Source organism: Hippocampus comes, unplaced genomic scaffold (genome assembly GCF_001891065.2).
Source record: "Hippocampus comes isolate QL1 unplaced genomic scaffold, H_comes_QL1_v1.1 scaffold174, whole genome shotgun sequence".
Taxonomy (NCBI): domain Eukaryota; kingdom Metazoa; phylum Chordata; class Actinopteri; order Syngnathiformes; family Syngnathidae; genus Hippocampus; species Hippocampus comes.
The window spans coordinates 3448045-3466913 of NW_017805983.1; the positions used below are offsets into that span (position 1 = coordinate 3448045).

Here is an 18869-nt window from a genome sequence, read left to right on the forward strand (position 1 = left end):
TATATATATATATATATACCTTGCTCACGAGCCATAGGTTCCCGACCCTTGCCCTACTGCATCCAGGCCAGAAGGGGAGCATCTGACTGTAGTGTGCCGTTATGAATACCACTAACCTTAACTTAATTTTTTTTTACCAATCTGATACATGTTTGAATTGACCATCTCATTTAATCTAAGCAGACTATGGCGTGTCCTGCCTGGCTGCAGCACCCAATCACATTACAGCGGAGATGCTAGCAACTATTAGCATCTAGTGGCTGACCCATTACACCTAATTACTGCTAGCTACAACTGCCATGTAGCATCTGACACATAACATCAAACTAGTAGAAGATAAACTTGTAGAATCCGTATTACGACACATTCCTTCAGCTGTTTCCTTTGTGTTCATGTTGAGGTCCCGAGGGCCAACAGCAGGATATGACGTCACTGTCTGACATGGCTGGCCAGGTGGCTGATGGGATGTCGTACCTGGAGGATCACAATTTTGTCCACCGAGACTTGGCGGCCCGGAACGTCCTGGTGGGAGAAGACTACATCTGCAAGGTGGCCGATTTTGGACTGACCCAAGTCATCAAGGTGTGTGCTGCTTCTTTTTGCAAATTGCAAATGGTCTATTAGCAGAGCTGCCAACTGTCATGGATTGTCTGTACAGTATACAGTATTGTTCCAGAAGTGACTGACTGACACCTTGTTACGCATGTAACATTGAATGATACGGATATTAAAATAAATGAACAAATAAATCATGGACACATTGCTCAAACAGATTTAAAAGAGCAAAGATAATTGGTAGATAATTACAATCTATGTTTGACAACATGCCACAGACGTAGCATTCTTCTGCTAGTGGCTCTGCTGACGTAGGGCGCCACCGCTCACGCATGGGCAGTGGAAGCTAGCAGACGAGTCCAACGTTCGCCAAAAGCTAACATTGATGCTAACTCCAATCGCTGCTAACCTTAATCTATTCATATCAACATCGAGTAGCAAGGTTAGTGACACAACGTAAAACTTTACCAAGTTATATCCAATAATGTGCAGACAACAACTGTGTGCTCACAACAACTTTACTGTACTCATCATAGCATAACGGCACAGTATTGTTATCATAATAATTGTTGGAATATGCCAAATGGCCACGGCTCTGTGAGGGCTAGCGGATAGTGAATAAGTGCCATTGAGTGCAAGACCTTGTTTTGTCCTTTTTTTCCACAAAATTCAACTTATTCAAAATTTTATGAACAACTATACATACAGGATATATGTACGTACTTATGTGTATGTGTAGCTATACATTTCTATATATGTATTGTTTGTTTTAAGTTTTTCTTTGACCGTGTTTGTATTAATTTAAATTTTATTTGTTTTTTTTTAAATATATACTGTAAAATGCTTTTACTATTTTTCTGAACCGTTGTACTGCATATACAGTATATGCAATATGCATTAATCTTATAGCGTTATGATGGACAGAAAAGATGCTGTCTCCACATAATGCGATGTGGAGAGAGACTATTTATGTGCCTTGCTATGTACTGCTGTTTAGATTAGCAGTAGACTTCAAATGGACTGAGCAGTTAATTGTTAGCATAGCTTAGCTATTATAAAAGACCTAAATATACATTGTTTTGTCTCCGCATGTGAATAGACTTAATTACACTTTCAACAGTTTTTTTTCCTGGTGGAAAAAAAACAGGAAGTGTCATGTTGAGGGAGGCAGTTTTTTTTTGGGGGGGGGGGCGTCGTTTACTCATTTGCAGGCACATTAAAATGTGTTTGTGAATAGTTACACAATGGCATATTTGGTGGCCCAGGAGCCCATCTATTTCGCGTACCAGAAAGCCATCCCACACAAATGGAGCGCGCCGGAAGCCATCAGCCAGAGGAAGTTCTCGGTCAAGTCAGACGTGTGGTCCTTTGGCGTCTTGCTCTACGAGATGGTCACTTACGGAGGTGTGCCCTACCCAGGCAAGTGGCAAGCTGAGCTCAGTGAAGCGCGTGCCAATGAGTGGGATATTCCGAGCTTGATAGGCGCTCTTCTCAGCAGGTCTGAGCGGGCCGGAAGCGGACAAGTTAGTCAGTGCTGGCTACAGGATGCCGGCGCCCCCGGCTTGTCCGCCATTCCTCTACGAAACCATGTGCAAATGTTGGAATGCCGATCCTGACCTCCGGCCCAACTTCTGGCAGCTGAAGGATCAAATGTACAGCATCTACGATGGTACCATTATGGCACATGTAGACAAAACGGCACCGACAACACCATCGACGGACAACTAAGACGCTTCGGTTTGCGAAAGTGTTGACCTGCCAATCTGGAGTAAAAATATTTTGACTGGAAAATAGGTACTCGCAAATATGTTAGAATATGCTCAACAAATACGCTTGGACGTACTTGCAAATACATTCAAACATACTCACAAATACGTTTAAACATACTTGTGGTCTAAATGCTACAAATGTAACATTTCCCAAAATGCCCTGGGGTATTGACTTGCGAATGCCCGAGTCCCAAAAAAAAAAAGCAGTTATTTTTTACTATTTGACCTACATTATACCGGTACATTCAGAATTTAAATCAGTAGACATTGTTCCTTGACAAATTTATGGTTTTATTACGTCTGCAGTGCATGATTTACGTTCAGCATTTTTGTCCCATATTGCCACGGGCTTTTGACTTCTGCATCGTGGCATTCTGGGCAAAGAAACACCTTAAATATTTTGTAACTATACCAAACATTCGGGAATTATTAAGTAAACATTAACACATTCACATCATAGTTACACCACATTCCAAATGATTATGGAAACGAAACGTATCAAGACATTTTATTCATGATAACAAACTGAAAATAGTTATTCGTTGAATTTGCTGCATTAGAAGGTTGTACGTATTTGCTGAAATGAAGGGCTGTTTCAATCAAAAACATCTTCACAGATCAAGTTACATTTGAACACTGGAGCACTTATTTGATTGCAAATTCGCATCCTCATGCATAGAGACAAAGGAGCTGTCAAAAATGTGAAATATTGGTAAATCGTGGCGCTCCCATTCGCTCCAATTAGCCTGTGACCCACTTATGTTATTATTTTTTTCAATCCCTCAAGTATTATTTCATCGTTCCCTGTGAAAACACCTATACTTGGCATTTGGGTTTGTGTATTAAATCCCTCTGCTAAAAATTCAGCACAGAGTCCTTTCTGCTCATTTCCGACAATTTTATATTAGAAAGTTTTTCCATTATCTCTTCTTTTTGTTTCAGATATTTATCAAGAATGTATAGTTGTATTCTGATAACTGTTTATGTATTGTATTTGCGTTGAGCAACACAGAGTGATGTTTTATGTACTGTATTTAACCTGGATCACTCCAAAGTGATGTTGAAAATTATGTCGCATGTTAAAATAAAAATACCAAAATCATTTAGGGTTTTACAAAGTCTGTATTACAGAAACTGGAGACTATGTTCGAGACAACAAGATTTGTACAGGACAAGTTGTAATCAGCTAAGGCAAAAGCACGTAAGGCAAGAAGCATGTCAGTCGACCACATTTGGATCACGTTGGACCGATACACATGGAAACATCTAATAAATGATGAACTTCTTTTTTTCCCCAGTATTTGCTTAGTCCTTGTAATCTGACAAAATATGTGCAACTGGCATTTTCTCTGCCGCTTCTTTTCGTCGCTCAACTTTTAAATGCACGACGCTCTCGAAACGCGAAGCATAATTGCAACAATAACTCAAATGCGACACTTACCACCTAAAATCGTACCATGTTTTTTGTTTTTTTTTTAGACGCTAACTTATTCCACCTGCTTATTTATTTATTTTTTACACAAAACAATAGAATACAATAATTTGGGGACTACGGCATGGTTTAGTTTATCTAACACATCTACTCGCTCACACAAGCATGTACAGACACGCACACTCATCACCAAGGCAACAGTGGCAGTGAAACTCTCTGAAAGTAATTCAGCACAGTTTACTCATCCAAACAGCAAACACACTTATCTGTTACCATAGAAACATCCACATGAGGAATGTACAGCTACTACTACGACGCTAAGACTAACAACACTATGTCAAGTCGCATCTCAAATGCAGTGATTGTGAAGTTTTTGTCGGGGGTGGGGAGGGGTTCTTGTTTGGGGATATCCATCAATTTAACAAGCTTCCACATGCCGAACGGTTGTTTGGTGTTGGAATAGAGCATCTGAAATGCCAGCCGACATAAAATGACAACAAAACCGTCTTGTGTAATTTGTTGTGAATAATAATTTCCAATGTTTCAGACTAGACGTGTCACAATCGACAGCTAATTACTGTCCTGACCAGTCATTATTTTTACTCATCGCTTCATCATTTACATATCTTTTTTAAATATAACATTGTCAAAAGCTCAGTAATTATTCTCCAATTTCTTTAGTCATCCATGAAATTCGGCTGATTACGCTGGGCACCAGCAAATTTGAATCAGAGATGTATTTTTAAAGAATGATTAAAAAAAAAAGTTTCCCATTTTTTTAGCACATCGGGTTTTCGAGCTATTTTAATTTTTTTGTGTATAAGTTTTACCGTCTGTTTATAAGCGTATGCAAAGTGGGTTTCACCATACATTGAAATTTATAGCAATTATGTTTCATAAAAATTATTCAGAAATATTACTGCCACACGGATTATTGGTTTTATAGTGTTATTGTGATTATGAAAAGCTTATGAGCTGGAGAAAAAAATGAGGTCAGATTCGGAATCGGCACAGTAAAAATGTGTAGAAACGTTTACTTGCATCTCTCATTTAAAAAATGTAGTAATATATGATACACGCTAGCTGCAGCTCTCTTTCAGACAAATTAGCAGTACAGTGGAACTTTGATTTATATGATTCCTCTTCAGCTGGCTTGTTCTGGCCACACTTTTGCCACAGATTTTGCACAGCTGCTCAGTTTTCTTCCATTTGAAAATGCTCTGTATGAAACTCATCTGCCTCTTTCCCGGGAATCCAGCACTCGGTTTACTGCATGAGCCTTTGTCAATGTAGACAGTAATGCTATGCTCAAATTGAGCGCAAACTGAACTATTCCTACGATGCGATTACATATAAACTCAATGCGATGATCCATATTGCCTTTTCTGTCGTATTGTTAGTCAACTGACTGAGTTTATTAAGTCATTACACAAATTCAGCAACAAATTAAGGCAAAAACAAAACATAAAATCAGTTTATATTGTTGCCATTGGCATGTTGGAAAAGGACTTTATTTAAAGAAGGCATACACAAAAAAACATGTGCATCTGTCTGTAGGCAGGTGGGGGTGGTATTAAATGGAGATTTCTCTTTTTTTTTTTTCCATGTGCTGAGCCTTGTGCACACATCGTCTTCTTTGATCAGTCAGTTTTGTTAATTAACGAGTTGGATAAAAAGGTCTATGTCGGTGTTGGCGCCGCCGTGGTGGCCTGCTGATGTCCAAGCAACTGTTGCCTAGCATGCAGAGGTCAAACGCGAGCCCAGAGGAAAGGTATGGAAACTGGTTGGCTGGATGGATGCGTGGAGAATAGGGAATGAATCAAAACTTTGCATAAGCTAGACGACACTTTGGTCAAGTGATAGTTACTTCTTTTTTTCCAAAAGTAACTAGGACAAAGCAAAGGCCATAATGCCAAATGGATGGATGCATAGAGGAAAGGAGATGGATAAAGGGAGCGAAAAGTGGCTCACAATGGGTTTACGCGGGAGCTCAGTTTTGGGAGCAGTACTTCCAGAAGCACACTGTTGAAGAAAAAAAAAGAATAAAAAACACTTGGAGAGAATAGAAGTCACACTAACAAACTTTGTTAGCATCAGTAAGCCTTCTTGGGGTTTTTTTTTTGTCCATCAATTTGTATTAACAAGAGGGCTAGTGAATAGTCACCGATTTTAGTAATTTTTCGAATTTGCAGTGCTACCTTGAGATTTACCTGACCTGAGTTTTTTGAGATACAAGTGGTAATTTGGCCACATTTTTTTTTGTTTTGCTTTGACTCAGTTCAACACACTTCACAAAAAGCAAATATTGAACAATTCCTAAAAAAAAACTTTAATGCCCCTCCCAGTTTAATTTTACTGTCGGAGGAAACATGAAGCAAAGAGTTATACTGTACCAGTCGAGCTTAATGCTAGCAAACAGCACAACAGACATGCTATTGTTAGCATCAATAGTTGCGATTTGAGAAGGAACCGATATTTCACCACAAACAGTGGGGCAGCCAACACGTAGATGGATATTTAATTACTCAAAGGCATCTTCTTTAAAAGTGACTAATATTACTGTAATTTAGTGAGTCATTAACCTCCTTATCCCACTGTGGGGTGGGAACACTTGTGTTTGGGAAGGGAGCAAATGTTGCATTTTCTTCAGGAATTGTGTTCAAATTTTCCTTGTGACAAGAAAAAAAAACACTTAAATTGTTGGTGTATGTTTTATGAACGTTTGAAACCTTGAATGAACCCTAATGTGAACGTGCAATTGCTACCTTCACCAAAAGTCACAAATGTTCGCCCCTCAGTGGGATCGGGCCTCAGGAGTAAGGATGACTTCTGGTTTGTGTCTATTTGACTGCATAATACTGTCTCCTGGTGGCCAAAGTGGACACACCAGACAGAGCAACACAATGACTTGGATGGCAGCATTAAATTGTGATGCACACATTGTTTTCTTTTTTACATTCCAATTATTTATGTTGGTCAGTGAACCAATTAAACTTGTATCTCAAGGCACCACTGCATGATGTAAATTTTGGATTTGGATGAAACTTTTACATTTGGCTATTGTGACTCAAATATTGGTTTTACAGATTGCAAATATGTTGTACAGTAGCTGTGTTCTTTTCACTTTTAAGAGCAGGACTAGATGGAATAAAGTCAGAGCAATGTAACGATCACACGCACAAATAATTAAGCAAAGTTGCAACCTTTGTTACCTCTTTTGTTGGTCTTCTTGGACTGTGGTGGAAGCGACTTGCGTGAGGCGCGGCCGGTAAGGCTGGGAACGACGACGCCAGCACTCCCTCTGGAAGCCGTGCTATCAGTGGTTGCTGGTAGGACCGTGGTCAACATCACTGCAGCCTCATCATAAGACCATGAAAGACAATTAACAAAAATAGGGAGGGTTGTACTACAACTGGGTTCTGTCAATGTGGTTGACCTCTGCAAAGGACAAACACTCTTAATTTGGACCAATCCTAGACTTTCATAGACACTGAACTATTTATGATGCCTCAAGGTAGAGATGCAAAGGATAGACATATGTAAAATACAAGGGACATAAGGAAATTTGATTTGGGTATGGGTGGCATGGTGGTCGTCTGGCTAGCATGTCTTCCTCACAGCAGAGGTGCAGGGATTGATTCCTCCAGCCTTCCTGTGTGGAGTTCGCATGAAAACCCACGTAGGCACGGGGAGCCGTGCTTATGTGGGTTTTCTCCGGGTACTCCGGTTTCCTCCCACATTCCAAAAACATGCATGGCAGGTTGATTGGGCTCTCCAAATTGTCCCTTGGTGTGATTGTGAGCGCAAATGGTTGTTTGTCTATGTGTGCCCTGCGACTGGCTGACAAACGGTTCAGGGAGTACCCTGCCTACTGCCCGAAGACAGCTTGGATAGGCTCCAGCACGCCTGCCACTCTCGTGAGGGTAAGTGGAGTAGAAAATGGATGGATGATTTTAGTGTGGTGTGCACACCTACTCATCACGTGCAAAAGTGCATTTCTATATTGTGACACCATAGTCAATTTATGAACATAAGACCGCCCAACATTATTTTTATCTACCCATGACTTGGCTAAAAGTGGGGTTACTGGGAGGCAAGTGTACTTTCTTAGATTGCGCAAAATCCGGTCATTTGTTATTTGCATCGTGATTAAAAGTCACCTACCATTTTATTTTTTCGCCCTGGATTTCTGGCATTTCCTGAAAAGAAAAATAAACAAATCAAATAAAGTTATTGTTGATATCATTGTGAAATTAATTTCATATCATCTCCAGTAGGTCAATCTCAAAGAACATTGGTTTATTAGCACCCAGGTCATTACTTAGAAGCTAATAATAGAGCATATTTGACAATCAAGCTTGATTTGACTGAAGACATTGCAGTTCATCCATTATGCCAAGAAGTCCATTCAGAAAACATTCAGTGCCAAGGTAGAGTTGAGTCATTTTATGATTTTTTTTCATTGGTGGTATGAGTCTGATGTGCTGGCCCTTTCAATCACAAGCACTTTGAGGAATGACAATCAGTCAAACCACCAGCAGAGGGTAGCAGTGCGAATTCCATTTGTTTGCCAGCTATTTACAGTAGAGGCAGGACGTACTAACTGTCATGGCGCCACAGCACAGTTAACTTTAGACAATCTGAAGCATACATTCAAGCAAGGAATATATTTGTCTGTATGTCACAGGATAAGTGTCATTATCATTAGCAGAAATACAGTATGTGTATGTTATAAATGAAAAAGTACAACGATCTTGGAACTACGATGAAGATGACGAGGTCGGATCGTGAACAGCCGCTGATGGAGGCGTCATGCTTCGTTGGCTTCACTCCTGTGTTTATATTTCATGAAATAGATTATTTTAAAATCAAAAATCATTCCACCACTGTTGAAATGTTAGAGGTTTTACAAAAGAAAAAAAAAACTTTGCATAAACGTCACTGTTTTGCTTGGTATGTGTGTTTAAACAAAAAGCTATTTTTCTCTGGATTTTGCTCACAGTGGCTAGATTTCCAAACACTTATCCATGTTCTACTGCTGATTACTAGAGAACGGAAGAAGGTAAAATCAAGTTTTTTTTTAATCTGGTGAAAGTCTGTTCTTTCATTTGGTCGTAAAATATTCTGTGGGTCTTGAAAAATCATTCAAAATGCTCTAAAATTGCCAGCACTCTAGGGTTGTGAAAAGCATAAATGGCTGGCATTGGATGAGTTAATATATATGGACACTTCACGAGGCGTGTCAAAAAGGTTCCAGGACTGGTGTCACAAAAATTACATTTCAAATCCAAATGATACATTTTAAATTTGGAAGTAACCCCTGTGAAGTCAAACACACTTTCACATCTTCATGCACTCCTGCAATGATTCTTCTTGGATCCTCCACAGTCTCTTTGTCACAAAAATCTTGACTTTGTCCACATATTTTGAAAAGGGTCACCTTGATGACCCCCTTGAGCTTTGTAAAAAGCAAAAAAAACAAAACAAAACAAACGGAGCCAGGTCAGGTGCACAAGTCGGCTTGCTCGAACCAGGCAAAGTTAATTTCTGCAGGGAACTGTCAGATGCTCAGGGCACTGTGGGGGTTTTGTCGTGGTGAAGCAGCTGTGAGTGGCCCTGTCACAAGTTCATTCCTCTTCATGCAATGAAGGAAGTAAATACCAAACGGATCTTTTTATAGACATCCTGGACTTTTCTGACACACTTCATAAATCTTCCAAGTGATTCTGCATGAATGATAGTGCTACATGGCCTTGATCCAAATCAGAATTTGGATTTACGATTAGAACCGTGCCAGCTAGCATTGTGCTCCACTGTAGAGATCTTTACATTGAAAAACATGCTAGAAATAAATGATCAGTAACATTAAGGGTTACTGTTATTTTGCCCTCCCTCCCAAAAAAAAAAGTTCTCAGGATTTTCAAATGTGGATCAGAGCCACATGATGTGTGAGAATGCGAACCTCTTGGCAGGAAGGTGATCCTTGTGCTCAGTGTACTGTTGAACGTCCGATGCATCTCCTCAAGAACTGAGATCATTTTAAGTATCTGGACCCGCTTCTCGGAACCGTCTGCCCCCGAATGGTATCTCAGGCCAGCAGTCTTCGAGGTGGTTCGGTCTCCTCGTCTCGTCCCTTCCGTCCCAGACGCTCTGCCATTCACACGCCATTGTTTGAGGAACTCGCTTTGACCAAAGGCGGAAGACCTTGGCGGTGCAGCTGACAAATGAAAATGAGTAGGAAGAAGACTTGGAGGTTTCATGTGATCTATGGAAACAAATGTTCAAGAAGTCATTGCCTCGAATGATTTGCTTTCCTGTCAATGCAAGAATCTTGGAGATTTAGTTAAAAGTAACAACTCAAGCTGTCACATTCTATGCTCCATCCTGCTGCTTTCCTGCAATTCAGCTTGATGTTGCTAATTTGCAATCAACCAGTGCCTTGAGATAAAAGCTTCATTTGTTCCAGGACCACCCATCAAAATGAATGTAAATACCATTACTACATGCAAACAACAAAACGTGTTAGAATGTGTATTTTAATAAGGAAAGATAGCACTCCATTACATTGTACAGTCAAACCTGGGTTTTCGAACGTCTCGGTTCTCGACCAATTCGGTTTTCGACCAAAAATTTCGAGTTTTTTATGCCTCAGATGCCGAACAAATTTCGGTTCTCGAACAAACTGAGCGCACTTGAATGCACCATTTGACTCCTCTCGCCTTCCTTACCCGAGGAAGTGGCGCTTCCTCGGGTAGACGAGGAAGTGACGCTTCCTCGTGTTGCTTAACATTGTGAGTAGACGTGTTCAATAAACATTTTTATTTTAAAAAGAGCGTGGTTTCAGTTTTCAAACAATTTTGGTTTTCGAACAGCCTTCTGGAACGGATTATGAACGAAAACCGAGGTTTGACTGTACTTGGTGAAAAAAAAACATACGGACATGACTGTTTTTGCCACACTGCATCAATGGAATGGCCACTAGGGCAGTATGAGACAGATATGCATGCTTTTCATTGAGATGTCTCAACTTGTCTGAGCTCATCAGTACAGCACTGATGGTTCTTTGCTGCGGATCAAGAATATATGACTGTGAGTGGTATTATGTGTGTCTACATGTGTTGCTGCACGACTTGAGTTCAGTCGGTTGCTTAAAGGCAACAAAATGCTATTTAACATAGCACTAAGCTAGTGGACTGAAAGGCTAAGTTATGCGTTCTGACTAAAACAAAGAGATCAGAACATGTTATTCCAATACTAAAGGCCTTAAACTGGCTAGCTGTAGAATATATTTTAGATTCGGCTACTGGTCTATGAATCGCTGACTGGTTTGGCTCCTGTTTAAAGAAATGCGAATGGAATGTAAACCCAATAGGGCTCTGAGGGCTGCAGACCCGCATCGATTAGTGGAACCCAGCATTCAAAGCAAAGAAGGTGAGGCAGCATTTAGCCGTTATGCTGCATGGACATGGTAAGATGCCAACTGAAGTGAAGTCAGCCCCAATTGTGAATGTTTGTAACATCCAGGCTCAAAACGACGCTCTTTTCCCATATGTATGATTAAAGTTTTTTAGAGCATTTCTAAAATCATTTTCTTACACTCTGTTAGTCATTTTAGTGAACTGCTTTTAGTTCTTTACATTGCTGTTAAATGTCTTTAACTCTATTGATTGCAAATACTTTTAACTGTACTTTTTATCACGTGAAGCACATTGTGTGATAAAAATAAAGCTGCCTTTCCTTGTTTTTAAATAAACAAAGTGCAATTCTGTTGCTGTTTAATTTGACAGTACACTTCCACTGGCAAGAAACAACTTGAACAACGGTTCATATCTTGACTAACCCGCAAGTCTGGTGACTCGTATCAATGTACAGGCATCACTGTATAGTCACACTGTTTGCCTGATGACTAGTCCATGGTGTAGTTTCCCTTTTGGCCAAAGTTAGTGAGGATCGACTCCAGCTTTCCGTTATCCAGAAGAGGATAAGCAGTATGGAAACCATATGCATGGATCATATACACACAGCTCGACCTCACTGCCAGATTCCTTGTCACCTTCATGCAAATCTCTCCAACATTCCTTGGAGGACTGATCTCCCAGTTTCTTCCTCACCGGTTCCTCATCTATCTCCCTCCCGCTCTGCTTTCCCTGCCTGTTTGAGCACATATTCTGCCGTCGTCTCACCTGGATTGACGGCCTCCAGTGACTCGGACTCAGTAAGTGAAAGGTTTGCTTTCTGTCCCCACTTTTCTTCACATCCGCTCTATTTCCCCAGCTAGAAATGCTGACTGTCGCACCGAGCCACAGAGACTCAAGTGCCACACTGTGAGATGGAATTTTCGGTCTCATACCAAGCTAGTCTACCTCTTCAATAAATAATGAACGAACTAAATCCATTTGTGTTGTGAAAAACAAGAATCCTGTAGCTATATGAAAAATATCTATTGCAAAGTGGCTGAGCTCACTGACATCCAAACGTTTCTGTCCTTCCATCAGAACGATGAAAACTGTCAAAGCTATTCATTTGTCTCATGACACTTGAGTTAGCTGGATTCAAAGATCAAATTGGAACAAGGGAGGGACAGGATTGCAGATCCCCGATTTAAAGAAAAAAAATATATGTGAGCAAAAACTTTCCATGGTCCAAGCAGCCCTCATCAAAGGGTTAAATATTCTGCAAAACCGTTAAATGTGAGACAATAACACACACAAAACATTCAATCAGATTTTTCTGAACCTCATCTTCTCTGTCAGTAACAGTCATGAGGTTCTATTTGAATTTTATGTGGGGATTTGCTCTGATATCATGTGTTCTACCTTAATCCTCAATTTCTTGGTCTTGTCATCAATTTATATACACGCACTTGTGATTTTTAAACTCCAGAGAATTGATGAAACAAGATAAATTCAGTTTTAGAATTAACAACATTGGAAAAGATTAGTCAAAACAACAACAACAACATTGATGTTTAGCAACCGTTTAACGACCTGAAAAAGCTGCTTTACCTCTCTCTGTCGGTGCTGCCCAGATTTGGGTGGTGATAATCAGCATCATAACAGGAATGAACGGCAATTTTGTAGCTCGACAAAGCATCGTTGATCTCTTTGATGACTTAGGAAGGCCGAAAAATGAAAAGACGATTGAGGTTTTTGGTGTGTCTTCGGATTCTTTGGTTTTGTCTTATTTTGAAGATGGTCCATTGGTCATCATCATTTTGTGTGTGTGTTTCAATCTGTGTTTTCCTCAAAAATAGATGTAAAATTGAAGATTTTCAAAAGAAAAAGGTGCTGTTTCAACCAAGATTCGGTGTTCGTCCACGCAGCGATATATTTAAATAGTTTTCTAGTTGTCTGAATGAATCTTCTCTATCCTTACTGCCTGTTCAAGTTTCGGAGATGCGCCTCTTAAAGAAGAAGGCTTGTCAAGAGTTTGTCGGCGGCACTCGTCTCCTCTTCGAAAAACTTGCCTTTTTAAAATTCTGTGTTGGGACAACCGAGCAGTAAATCTGGGTCGACCAATCGGCTCAAGCTGCTCCGCCTCTTGCTTCTCAATAGATTGGTGACATTTGGGGACTTTGGCAGCCAGCTTTGAGATCCAATATCGTGTTGTAAATGTGTGCTTAGGCTTTAGTGTGTGTGTGCGTGCGTGTCTGTGTGTGTGTGCGTGTATTTGTGTGTATGACCTTGGGCTGTGGAAGCAGTGATTAGTTAGTTCTTAATATGTTTGCTCAGGAGCACAGTAACAGAAAGACCCTCTGACGCATGAGGAGACACACACACACACACACACACACACACACACACACACACACACACACACGGCAAATACAAATACAGTACATTCAAACTGTTAAAACACAACTTGTACACTAATGCACACTAAACAGGGTTCGTTTTAAACCAAAACGGTCCTCATTCCCGCCACAACACACACACACACACACACACACACACACACACACACACACACACACACACGCACACACAAAAAAAGAAGTGTGATGCACATCAGAGGACAACTTGTCCAAAAGACACAAAAGACAGGAAAGGGTGACTCTTTGTGCTGATTAATGTCACAGATAGGAATTTGAAGGGAGTGACGATCTTGGTACCCAAAATAAGCATTTCCCCCCCGCATGAAAAAAAGATAAATGATTTTGATAAATTGAACATACGTCTGCGCGCGTGTATGTGTGCACTTGCATGCGTGTGTGCGCGTGTGTGTGTGTGCGTGTGTGTACACGTGTGCCCGCACGCATGTCAGTTGCTGGGGAAAGAGAATTTTGCTTGTGAACATCCACACATTCAATCCTTGCACTCTGAAAAGAAAGGGGTGGGGGGGTCAACAGGTTTTTAAATTAGAAAACTGTTTTTAAAAATGCTACCAAATAAAAATTGGGCCAAAAACAGAATAATGAACACAAATTCAATATGTCCCATATTTATGTAGCCTCACAACTGCAAATTCCAAATGGAGAAGGTCCAGGAGGACACCCCTCAAACATTGAAGTATATTCATACTTTGATTTTAGTTGTTTATTATTTTGAAACAGGTGGCCTGGTGGTCCAGTGGTTAGCGCGTCAACCTCACAGCGCAGAGGTACCAGGTTCAATTCCAGCTCCGGCCACCCTGTGTAGAGTTTGCATGTTCTCCCTGGGCCTGCGTGGGTTTTCTCCGGGTACTCCGGTTTCCTCCCACATTCCAAAAACATGCATGACAGGCTGATTGAACACTCTAAATTGTCCCTCGGTGTGAGTGTGAGCGCCGATGGTTGTACGTCTCTATGTGCCCTGCGATTGGCTGGCAACCGGTTCAGGGTGTACCCCGCTTACTGCCTGAAGACAGCTGGAATAGGCTCCGGCAGCTGCCCCCACCCCACCCTCCCGCGACCCTCGTGAGGATAAACGGAATCGGAAAATGGATGGATGGAATCGTTTTTTTGGAAACTCTTTTCTGTGGTGCGTCAAATTTAGATGTGTTGTACCGAAATTGTCAAGTCATGCAGTCTTAGTCACAAAATTGTCGCCCATCAGCCACTTCGCACTCAGTTACTTGTATGTGCTTTCGTTAGCCTGCAACACATTCGAAATTACGTTTTCAACAGTCCCAAACTGGACTTCCTATTGTCACTGACTTTATTGTCGTTCCAATTAAGCATTTAATCGACATTTTTCACATTTGCCTCTATATTTCGAATGATCTTTTTTTATATTCTTGTATATAAACACACATTATCCCGGTAAAAAGGCATTAAAAAAGTCGAAGGCAAGATACACTCACACCATGCACACCCGCACCACAAGAGGGCAGTCTTGTTGTTTACAATGTCCAAACCACGGACAACCACTTGAGGGTTAGAACACAAGCAAAAGCACTTAATTGAGGTCATTTGTTTGATTCTGGACACAGGGCCTTTCTCAGAATGCAAAATATATTCATTTATGTAATTAACCATTTGATTTTAATGAAATGACCATTAAAAAACCCCACATGAACTGTTCATTACATTTTTTTGGAAATTGACTTACACTGTGTTCTTCAGTAAAAGCACAGATAGTCCTACTTACTGTGAAAGGTCAGAGTGGAAGTACTTATGCAACTCCTGCGCTTAATTAAAAGTAAAAAGAATGTTGACTAAAATTGACTGAAGTACAGTACTTGATTGACTTGATTCAAGAAACGAGCTAATTTTGACCAAGTCAGGATTAAAACTCCATAAATCTGTTTTGTAATGTTGGAACTGAAACATAAGAAAAAGAAATACTCAAGTAGTAGCCTATACAGACACCTGAAAAATCTACTAAGGTATTTGGACTTCATTTCTTCTCCCACTGATAATACCTGACCACATTTTATGGTCAATTTTAAATGTATTCTTACATGTTGTTAATTTGACCAAACAAGGTTCTTCTTTGTCCAGTACAAGCTTCCCCAAAAATGACAACTACGTTCATCCTTATCATTACGATCTAGTGTCCATTCAAAATAATGTATTTTGTCTGAGGGAAGGAAAAATGCATTTAGAAAAAAAAAGAATGCAAGCAAAAAAAGAGGAGGGGATGTGATAAGACTCAAAGGATGGCAGGCCAAGTGATGGCGAGGAAGAAGAGAGCACCCTTGGGAGGCCGAAAAACGGAAGGTCACAAATGAAAAGTGTGTGTGTGTGTGTGTGTGTGTGTGTGTGAGTGTGTGTGTGTGTGTGTGTGTGTGAGAGAGAGAGAGAGAGAGAGAGAGAGAGAGAGAGAGAGAGAGAGAGAGAGAGAGAGAGAGAGAGAGAAACAATGAGGCTGAGCGGGGTGAGTGATTTGTTTTCAGTGAAAGGTGAGGCCACTTAGCCACGGCGTGGAGCTGCCGCGGAATCTATTACAGCGTGTCAAAGGAAATGCGAGAAGGGTACGGCCCGTGCATGTGTGCATGACACTGGCGGTGAGGTAACCTTTGATATGACAGTTTCCGCATGTGTGATTGCGTGTGTTTATGTGTACATTCCATTTTCCATCTTAACACAGTAGTGAAAAACATCCACCCTGTTTATATAATCTAAAATATCCTAGCTGACGTTTGGCAAAAGGGCACAAATTAACAAACAACCACTCACATTCACAGGCATATGTGCTATATCCTCTGCATAGAAAGACTAACATTTTTGTGGCTTACTGAGGAACACAAGTCTGTCTTCATGTACCGTGTATCCATGTATCTGTATTATACTTCCCCCAGGTAGCCAAGGGGCAAACAATGCAACTTGTCTCCTAAAAAGAAGATAAACTAATAATGTCACACTCACAAAACGAAAAGATTTAAGCTCTTGAGGTTTCATTTTAAATGTTGTCTATTCTCTAATGTGGAATTTTTTGGAACATGAGGCAGATGTGTGAACTATTATGTCAGCAAACCGCCTGCATTTTATTAATTGTCATTTAATTTCAGGGTGTGTATGTGTGCGTGCGTGCATGGGGAAGTAGGGCACTACTTGAAAGCTGACTTATGGACTATTTTTTTCATACTGGTGCATAAAAAATACTTTAAAATTGTAGTGCATTTAATACAGGGATTCTCAAAATGTTCGGGACCGTGGACAATTTACAGAAGACATTTTTCATGTATTTTTTTATCCCCCATGGACACCTTATAATCCCCATGATAAATGTAATGACCACATGTACCCCTAAATGTAGCAATTAAAACGTGTTTAAGGCAGAAAAAAATGTGGTATAAAATAGAAAAAAAAATTATAGAAAAAGACATGTCAGGATAAAAAGTCAAAAGTCATAATTTCATAAACTTTGTATGTAATAATTTGAAATCAAAATCAAAGTTTAACAAAGAATGAAAGAACACAAAATGCAAATGTATTCTCATAATCTTATACCTTTTATTTCCTACACACACCTTTTTCCACCAAAAAATATGAAAATGACAAATAGGCCTTCTGATCGTGTCCAAAATAGCTCTTTATTTCTATAATAATAGACCTTTTGTACAATTGTTTGTCACAATCATATCAGGCTGTTACCTCACCTTTATTTGAAGGTATATGTACTCTTTACAATGGCTGATACTGGTTTGGCTGTTTTATGAACAGGAACGAACTAGAAATGAGAAGAATAGATAAGTGACGTTAATTTCATGCAAGTTTTAAAAAATGCTGTACGTATTGACATTTATAGGTCTTTCTTTAAAATTATTTCTCATCGTTTCTCGGGGGGAAATTTTATGGATCAAAAGTACCAGTGGTCTCGGTACAGTATTTGGTATCCGTGTCGATGACTACTTATGAGTTGAATACACATAGTGTTATCAGCTGGAAGGGTATCGAACATCCCTTAAAGCTATCCAGCCATCCATTTTCTAATCCGCTTATCCTCACGAATGTCGTGGATGCCGTCATCTGACAGTAGGTAAGGGCCACCCTGAACTGGTTGCCAGCCAATCGCAGGGCACACGTAGACACACAGCCAGCCACAAGCTTTAGTTGGACACTTTTTCGAATATAATATTGGACTGTGTTGACTGCCACTGCAGAGGAATGACAGTTAGCTGCTTAGCAGTAATGTGGTAGATTGTTTGCGTCAAGGCCAAAAAAACCTTTCTGATCAAAGTGTTCCCAACAAGAAGAAGACAGAAGACAGCACAGAGGAGGAGGAGGAGGAAGAGGAGGAGGAGATGATGGTGGTAGATGGATGTGAAATCAAGTGAGCAGACTGACAGTCAGGGGAGCCATTGATCCTCTTCAATGCTCCCTCCATCCAATCCTTCTTTCCATTGGCAGAAGACAGATAGTGTTTAGGTGGCCTGTATTGGATGTATGGGTTAATGGTCCTACCAGGATGAGACAGATGGAGAAATAAGGAAGAGGGAAAATATCTCAAAGGAAAGGATGTGCGACAACCTGCCCACTGTGGAACACCATTACTGACTGTATTGAAGGAAGGCTGCACCATAATATCAGCAAAAACTCTGTGCCATGGAATATATTTCAAATGCTCAACTGCGTCCTTTATTTAAACTTAAAAGTACTGATCTAATTCAAATATTGCGGTTTCTGGTTGAAACTTGTATTTTTTAGTTTAACTAAAAGCAAATCACACATCCACTGCATAAAACTAAAAGCAATACTTTAACTAAAACAAATTAAACTTAAAACCAGCGCGTCCGTGTCACGTGATCACAAGTCTTCACATCAGGTCACTTCCTATGGTCAGTTCAACCGCCACTAATTAAATCTTGCCTCTCGACGAAGCTTGTCTGTCCGCCATTTCGCGTCACGTGGGAGCGGCATGGTCTTTACGAAGATTCGTCCAAAAACAAGGTAAGAATTTACAGTTTCGAATTTTGCTACTCTATAACGTGTGCTTTACGATACATAGATATGTATGGGTAAAAGTTGGACAAGTGTACGGTAAGTGTGGCCATAGATAGACCAGGATAACGTTACTTTAGCGTGCTCAGGACTATGTTTTCCTGTCGTCTTTTTCAAAATAAAACATGGATACGGTATTGTTAAAAGCATTACATTGCTGTCATGTCGGGCAAATTCGTATTAAAAGGTTTTTTTTTCAGTATTGCTTGATAATGAACCGGGCATACAGTACCCCTCTTTTCGGCAAGTT

General features: G+C 40.3%; 2 protein-coding genes across 3 annotated transcripts in view; one reads left to right on the plus strand and one right to left on the minus strand.

Annotated features, from left to right (window-relative positions):
- Positions 1 to 2703, plus strand: part of ptk6b (PTK6 protein tyrosine kinase 6b) — an 8746-nt gene extending 6043 nt beyond the window's left edge. For both annotated transcript variants that reach the window (XM_019891490.1, XM_019891491.1), the window contains 3 exons: positions 401 to 582; positions 1821 to 1974; positions 2054 to 2703. In XM_019891490.1, the coding sequence (XP_019747049.1) occupies positions 401 to 582; positions 1821 to 1974; positions 2054 to 2283 (566 nt within the window). In that variant the 3' untranslated portion in view covers positions 2284 to 2703. The remainder of the gene's footprint in view (positions 1 to 400; positions 583 to 1820; positions 1975 to 2053) is intronic.
- A 1121-nt stretch (positions 2704 to 3824) lies between these two features.
- On the minus strand, positions 3825 to 13189 carry urp2 (urotensin II-related peptide). Its single transcript, XM_019891493.1, has 5 exons — positions 12762 to 13189; positions 9719 to 10021; positions 7921 to 7955; positions 6969 to 7113; positions 3825 to 5778 (listed from the first exon to the last, which is right to left on the minus strand). The coding sequence occupies exons 1-5, from the start codon at positions 12847 to 12849 to the stop codon at positions 5747 to 5749; spliced, it is 603 nt and encodes a 200-aa protein (XP_019747052.1). The 5' UTR covers positions 12850 to 13189; the 3' UTR covers positions 3825 to 5746.
- Between the last annotated feature and the right edge of the window lie 5680 nt (positions 13190 to 18869).

Bases quoted from the DNA above. Each gene is read 5' to 3' on its own strand.
- urp2 (XM_019891493.1), bottom strand. From the start codon at position 12,849: ATGCTTTGTCGAGCTACAAAATTGCCGTTCATTCCTGTTATGATGCTG. The intron at 7,956-9,718 runs GTTCGCATTCTC...TTTTCTTTTCAG, and splicing joins GATCACCTTCCTGCCAAGAG to GAAATGCCAGAAATCCAGGG. The intron at 7,114-7,920 runs GTAGGTGACTTT...TCTTATGATGAG, and splicing joins CAGGGCGAAAAAATAAAATG to GCTGCAGTGATGTTGACCAC.